The 7,877-nt window shown below is 36.9% G+C and overlaps 1 protein-coding gene across 3 annotated transcripts in view; it reads right to left on the bottom strand.

The window, feature by feature from the left end:
• Window positions 1–372: 372 nt before the first annotated feature.
• LOC109267632 (uncharacterized) overlaps window positions 373–7,877 on the bottom strand; it is a 122,712-nt gene continuing 115,207 nt past the window's right edge. For 2 of the 3 annotated variants that reach the window (XM_019450540.2, XM_019450541.2), the window contains exons 12-13: window positions 2,750–2,885; window positions 373–794 (exon numbers count right to left, since the gene is read on the bottom strand). In XM_019450540.2, coding sequence (XP_019306085.1) covers window positions 695–794; window positions 2,750–2,885 — 236 coding nt within the window. In that variant the 3' untranslated portion in view covers window positions 373–694. Of the gene's footprint in view, window positions 795–2,739; window positions 2,886–7,877 lie in introns of all 3 variants that reach the window. The other variant, XM_019450542.2, reaches the window with a different exon arrangement.

The following is a 7,877-nucleotide window of genomic DNA, read 5'->3' as shown; positions in this document are numbered from 1 at the left end:
GGGCAGGACATTCTTGACTTATTTTGTGTTTTCCCTTTGCAGTGTGACAGATATTCAGGTAATAATTCAGGTAATCATACGATGCATTTTTTGAGTTTGCTCCCCTAAATTCAGCCTACTTCCTTCCTTATTTTTATAGCAATAATTGTTATTATTTTCTTTCATCTGGGAAGTCCTGGGAGGTAGTTGGGTTAGTTGATTGTAGGATGACCTGACAGAGAGGACCTTGTTTAGCTGTATTATTTATTCACCATTTAAGCCACTTCATTTCCATGATCTTAATTTTTCCAAATATCAGCTTCCCATATCATGGCCTATAGGCATTCTGGGAAGCCTACAGTCAAAGGAAAGAATGGAAGATTTAGCAAAGAATACAAAAAAGAAATTAACTTTTATTGAATTTATGCTTTCAAAAGACATGGGTATGGAACATACTATTTTTTGATGCTAACACGAGCAGCCTGAGGGGCAGAAACGTGAGATATTAATGATGTTGATAGATATTCTATTTTCTGAATGTCACATTAGATGTTGGTGCTTTGGTTCAAAAACAAAGTGATAATATTATCACAAAATTTTAATGTTTTGGAGGAACATTCAGTTGAATGCTATGTAATAAAAAATGTTTTTGTTTCTTCTCACAACAGGCTGGTAGTGATTTTGTGGGTCCTTTCTCTTAAGATTAGGGTTTCTTTTACATTCTGGTCTCCTCTAGAGGTCGATTCATGAAGTCCTGAATAGCCTGATGCAAAGGAAGCCACTTTTTGATAGATGCTTTCAGTGCTGTAATCCAGCTGTAGAAATAACAGTACAGGCCAGTTCATTTAAAAAAAATTGGACTGTAGGAAGATGAAATGTTAAAAAATCATTTAAATTTATTTTCTAATAATTTCTCTCGGTTATTTAGTTTGAAATCAATATAGTAAACCCTCATCCTTAGGTTTGGATTGAATGAAAGGTAAAACACCAAATGCAGAGTATGTAATGTTTAGCAAAGAAGTAAAACTATGTTCATATAAATACTAGGATGAGAAGAATGTTCAATGTTTGTAGACAGTGATTAATGGAGCTATAGGGCTTTTGCAATTATTAATAGTACTTTACTGTTCCTATAGAAATTTCAAATTCAGTTGATCACATATAGAGTTATCAAATATTGCCATTAGAGCAAGATATTCCTTTATTACATTCTATTAACCACAGCAAACTCTCTAGGTTAGCTCCCCTCTCTTTTCTATTTCCTTCTTTTCATTTTATTTGGTGATGGTTTATAAAGTGTACCCATATAGAATTTATTCTAAGGGTAATTAGCACGTGTCATGTTTTTAAAAGAAAGGTTGGGTCAGATAAGCTTGGGTAGTGGGAGTTATGAAGAGGTAACCAGGATTCTTTCTAGCAGGGTGTGTCAGGAACATTGATAAGTTAATATGTTTTGTGATTCTCTAAGATGGAAATATGATATGGATCATTTCCTAAAGACTATTTTGCGGGAGTAGGGCATCTTGTGGAGCCAGAATTCCATGAACCACACTTTGCAAAACTCTACTCGTATGCTTTGAAGTATTTCTCTAGTGACTCACTATTGCTTCCTATCGATAATATTGACTCATGGATTTGGCAGTGAAATCTAACAGTTCAACCTCCACTCTTAGAGAAGACAGTGGATTTTAACAGATAAGGGTTAATTTTATTTTACTGACCCTTTTTCTAATATGCCAGCTGGAGTCTTACCTTCAAGGGAACCATCTTAGTTTGCCACCCAGATTGTATAGCATAAGCCCAAGGAAAAAGATCTTGGCAAAATATCTAGCAATTCTATATTCATTAACCTCCCACTCTAGCCTATCCTTAGGAATGAGTGGTGCAGACAAGGTTTACATAATGGGAGAAGGTAGGGAGACTCCTCTCTTCCCTAAAGGTTACTGGCTAGAAATCCTGAAATTCTACTTTCTTTCTTTGAGTTTATTTCTTTGAGTTAAAGCAGTGCATTTGGTTCTTGTAAATACCCATGGAAATTTTACCATGTCCTCTGTTTTAATAAATTACTGTGAATTTCTTTATTAGATCTTTTTAACCCAGACAGTTGGGAGAAAGCATCTGGATGAGGTGAGGGATGGTCATCAAGTAGTTGATAGTAGGAATGAGAGATGGAGGGCGCAGGACGTCTTGAGTACTGAAATTAGATGGAGGATGATCCTCTAGGTACCAGAGAATCCTTCTTTGCCTCATGGTTTTGTCTCTTTTGACTCTACTGCTATTTTTTCCCCCAAATCATCATGAACCCAAGTGCCCATGTGTGCATGTCAAAGTGGATACTGAACATATTGAATTAGATAGGTAAGTTCTATATCCTTCAATGGCTTATAACAAAGCCAAACAACTGACCAAATTCGGATGAACATATCAATAAGAGTTATATGAAAGGAGGTGAGACAGCAAATCTGAATTAATAACATAGTATTCATGGAAAACTGTGTTAGTAGATTTTTTTTTTTTATGTTTAAGTCTGAGCCCATTGCCTTGGGGAGAATTGTGGACTCCTTTTCCACTTAAAAAAGTACTTCTGGAGGAATCATCTTCTATGCATTGCAAGAAAAAACAATCCTGGGGAGTATTAGCTATGAAGACTATGCAAGAAAGGGAGAGAGTTAACTGAAGATGGGAACTGAAGTTGGAGAGTAAGGGTAAGGGTTTTGCTAAGAAGACTTATCAAAGCAGATGAAGAAGAAATATGCAGACCTTGACTTACCGTTGGTTTTCTGTATTATTTTCTGCACAGAAATAGAAAGTCTTGAACTCTTCAGATGGAGGTTTGAGTTCAATTACTGACTGCTTGAAGCTAAGGATCTGCTCGTTCACCCTGTATCCTTGCAGATATAGACCACCTACAGAGGGTGAAAGAAAAAAAAATGAGAATAGGGAAAGAGTAAGATGGGAAAAAAGGGAATCTGAAAAAGCATCAAGAAAACTTTGTATCTGAAGGAATCTAATTCTAGGTGTCTAATTTTATAGATGAAGACACTGAGACTTGGAAGAATATGTAATTTAAGGTCCTCCACTAACGATTAATGGCAAGACTGGTAATACAGGTGCATTTCCCAGTTTTCATTTTTGTGGTCTTCTCATTACGTGTTCAGTATTTAGCTTGGGTTACTGTGGGTCTAAACCAGGTACTTTACCTGGAGGACACATTTTGAAATAAACTTTTTGGTATCAAAAAGTGACACCTGCAATATCACATTAGAGGAAAATTAAATACTATTTGCTTAGGCAGAACCATTAAAACAGCTTTCCTGAATAATAATGGAGATTGCCAGCAGTTTCTAAAACCAATGTAGATTCTCACCTTCTTTGTGAATATGCAAAGCACATTTAAAATATGAACCCACAGGGTGATATGAGGGAGCCAACTTGAATTAAAATGAGAATAAATGACTGGTTTTGGAAGATAATTTTTTTCCCCATGGTCCTTTGAGTCCAAGTTAGTGGTTATATATTTCTTGGCCTGAATTTTGTTTCCATTATCTGGGGGTAGAGAAAGGATATTGGTCTGGGGGAAGAGGCTAAAAACTCAAAACCTTTATGTGTTTTATAGTGTGTTGATGCTCTGCGGTAACCTGAATCTCATGTACACAATCTAGGTAACGTCATTAATATCAGTGATTAGATGTTTAAACCTGTTTCTTGCTCTTGCTAACTCTTGTTCTAATCTCCCACTTCCTCCCAGGAGCCACTTTAGTGCATTGTACTAACAAAATACAAAAATACAACTTGGATGTTTGCTCTATCTGGTAGTTATTCTATACCAAAACGAAACCATGAAGGAAAAATTTCATCCCTTTGACTATGGCTGACCTTTGTTTTCCTTTTGGTTATATTTGGTACTGATGTATACTGTCCGGAAGTCAGACATTTTTTTCTTTTTAAACCGAAAGAGTGGCTTTTGGACTTTAAAATTTGTCTGTTTTATAGGGGGGGGTTTACTTTTTTTTTTTTTCCTTAAAATTTGTTTGTTTGTTTGTTTGTTTGTTTATTTATTTATTTATTTTTATGAAGTTTATTGTCAAATTGGTTTCTTTTTTTTTTTTTTTTCAAATTGGTTTCCATACAACACCCAGTGCTCATCCCAAAAGGTGCCCTCCTCAATAACCATCACCCCCCCTCCCCTCCCTCCCACCCCCCATCAACCCTCAGTTTGTTCTCAGTTTTTAAGAGTCTCTTATGCTTTGGCTCTCTTCCACTCTAACCTCTTTTTTTTTTTTTTTTTTTTCCTTCCCCTTGCCCATGGGTTTCTGTTAAGTTTCTCAGGATCCACATAAGAGTGAAACCATATGGTATCTGTCTTTCTCAGTATGGCTTATTTCACTTAGCATAACACTCTCCAGTTCCATCCATGTTGCTACAAAGGGCCATATTTCATTCTTTCTCATTGCCACATAGTATTCCATTGTGTATATAAACCACAATTTTTTTTATCCATTCATCAGTTGATGGAAATTTAGGCTCTTTCCATAATTTGGCTATTGTGGGCACCTGAATGGCTCAGTTGGTTAAGCATCTGACTATGGCTCAGGTCATGATCTTATAGGGGGGGTTTAGATGCAACACTAAATTAAATTTTTTTTTATTTAAAAAGAGTGAGTTTCAAAGCTAACTTCTAGAAATGCATTCATTTCAGAAATGGTTAGATTTTTTTTCCCCTTTAGTAGGTCCCAGTAAAATGGTATTTATAAAAATCAGAGAGTGACTTGTGTCTTTGTGCTAATCTACACTACACAACATGAAATTCACACATTTGAAGTGGGCAATGATTTTTAGTTTATTTATGGAGTGGTGTGACCATCACCATAATCTAATTTTAGAACATTTTCATCACCTCAAAAAGAAACTCCATACCCAGTAGCAGTCATTCCCCATTTGCTGCCCCAACCTAACACTAGGTGACTCTAACCTACTTTCTATCTCTATGGATTTGCTTTTCCTGGGACACTTAATATAAATGGAATCATACAATATGCAGTCTTTTGTGACTGGCTTCTTTTATCCTGTATGATGTTTTCAAGGTTCATCCATGTTGTGTCGTGTATCAGTACTTCATTCCTTTTTATGGATAAATGATATTCCATTGTATGGGTATACCACATTTTATTTATCTATTCATTAGTTCATGGATGGACATTTGAGTTTTCTTCATTTTCATGACTATAATGATTAAAATTATAAATACTTATATACAAATTTTTGCATAGATATATATTTTGGGGTATATCCTAGAATTAGAATAAGCAATGTGCTAGATGTGTCAGGACTATAGGCTACCCAAAGACATATCCAAGGGTTATTTTGCTGTCTTAATTCTCTGCTCCCAACAATAGCACAATGCATTTATATTACTGTACTGGTTTCTGACGTCTTCTTACTTGTGAGATTTCCCTTTCTCATATGTCTAAGCAGATATGAATACCCTCTTCTGTCCCTACACTTTTTGAGAATGGATAGAAAGTTTTGTCCAAAAATATGTCTGCTACAAACAGGACAGTTTCTGACCCCTTTTCTAACCAGTTGCAGGGTAGAAATGATTGGCAGTAAAGACGTCTGACTATAACCCTATTACCTCATTTGAGATGACCTCATTGGTCCAGTCTCTATCTGTTATTAAGTAGCAGCAATAAATAGCAAGCTGGCGCAACATTTGGACAGAGATTTCTCAGAAGAACTATGCAAGCATTAAGTGTTCCATTTGTTGCAATAATGTAAAATATATCTGAGAAGTGCACATAGACCTTGATGTGATTTATTCAAGAACAATAGTTAAGTCACAATTTGTTACTTTCAGCTTTTGCTGGAGAGAGATAAGAGGGAAAAAAATCAAGTATATGGTGAATGACAAGGAGCCTGAGGGCCTATGAAGAGGCATTTGACCAAAGGGCTTTTGGAAATACTTGTACAGTGGCTTTTTAATATTAGCCAGCATAGGAGAGGCCGTGATGCATATTGTTAAAGTATGAGCACTTTCCTTGACAGTAAGCACAGACTTCAGGGAGCTGACCAGTGCTATTTCTACAACTCTTACAATACACATTAGAGGCATGTTTATCTAGCTGAAAGTACAATGTGAGATTCGCATCTACCCTGTTTTTTCCAGGAAATTAGGGCCATGTGGCTTCTCACGTTGCGTACTTTCCCCTTTCACTGTTATCGTTTCCCTGCCTTCTCTTTGCTGTCCCCGGGATTGTCTCAGTCCCTCAGGTGACTGTTACAGTAAATAAGTCAGGTCCCAAATACTACACATACCTTTAGAAGAAATATCATGTGAGGTGTTCGGGATCTCTTAGAAAGAAGATAAATCAATGGGATAAAATTAATATAAAATCAAATGAAAATAAAGCAGTAAAGCCTCTGAGATGCTGTGGTCAGGGGACCATGTCTCTATGAAGTGGTGACCACAGAAAGTTGAGTCTTAATAACAAAGCAACTAATATCCTAGGTGGATGACAAAGATAATTGAAAGGAAAGAACCTAAGATTCTGAACACAAAACTGACCAGGAATGCAGAGACAATGTTTTTGTACATGAGTATTTTTCCAGGCTTTTTGCCTGTGATCCAAAGATGTGATAAATACAGAGCTCTATGGGTTTTCATACAGTTAGACCAAAAGTTTTGTGGAACATTGTGATGTACCATGATATTTTCTATTCAATTAAATTCTATTCTGTTGTACTTTTTTTTTTTTTAATGTTTAGTTATTTTTGAGAGAAAGAGAGAGAATGATAAAACCTGAGCGGGGGAGGGGCAGAGAGAGAGGAAGACACAGAATCCGAAGCAGGCTCTAGGCTCCAAGCTGTCAGCACAGAGCCCGACATGGGGCTCGAACCCACAAACTGTGAGATCATGACCTGAGCCAAAGTTGGACGTTTAACCAACCGAGCCAGCCAGGAGCCCTTATTCTGTTGTACTTTTAAATACTTGCCACAACCTACTACATTGACTGCATGGCTCAGTAAGGGGGTAAAAACCTGTGGTTTGGCGAATAATGCTATAAATAGTAACCAGGGCCTGTTTCACTGGGCTGGAGAATAAGGAACCAAGCAAGGGTAGGATATGCAAGAGCCAAGCAGAGCTTGGACAATACAAGTGAAGGAGGAACTATAGATCAGACCAGCACAAAGGTCATTCACTTAGCATAACCTGGAAGAACTGAGTATAAGTATTAGAACTCTGTACAATCTTTATAAATATAACGATTCGCATTCCATGCATATAAAAATGATTACATTCAACTGAGTACTTTATTTTATTTTTAACTGATTCATTTTAGTGCCTGTGGTGTTCATGGCACAGCATAGGTTCAGCCCTAACTCAATAAATTTCTTCACTGTCCTTACAATTCCCAGTTGTTGTGATAAATAGTTGGACTGTGCGGATCATGGCTATGGCAGCCAATGTGCTGATTTCCAGAGACTAGATGCCAAATACTGAGTACTACTTTAAGAAGACTAATTTCTGGCAGGGAGTGCTATATATAGCATTATGGCTAAGAGTTGGGGCATAAAGATTTGGATAGTATTTGCTCAAATTTTGTCCCCTAACAGCTAGGTGACCACATCAGCATGTTAGTTAATTTCTCTAAGCCTTAGTTTCTGACTTATACTGGGGCAATAACCGTGGATGTTTTGCAAATATTAGTTTTAGATGATGAGCATAAAGTACTTATTTAAGTGCTGGACACACAGGAAGCATTCAATGAGACATACTTTCTGCCACCAATACACCTGAGCAGAATGATCCAGGCCTCTCAAAAAAATGCGGCTCCCCAGGGCAGTGATTCTTAGTGGACAGTAGAGAGAAGCATTTCTCTTTTGGGGATTTTCCACAG

This window comes from Panthera pardus, unplaced genomic scaffold (genome assembly GCF_024362965.1).
Source record: "Panthera pardus isolate Hobbes unplaced genomic scaffold, ASM2436296v1 HiC_scaffold_2, whole genome shotgun sequence".
NCBI classification, from domain to species: Eukaryota; Metazoa; Chordata; class Mammalia; order Carnivora; family Felidae; genus Panthera; species Panthera pardus.
Note: the sequence above shows the minus strand (reverse complement) of the source record. Positions and strands in the feature narration are given on the sequence as shown.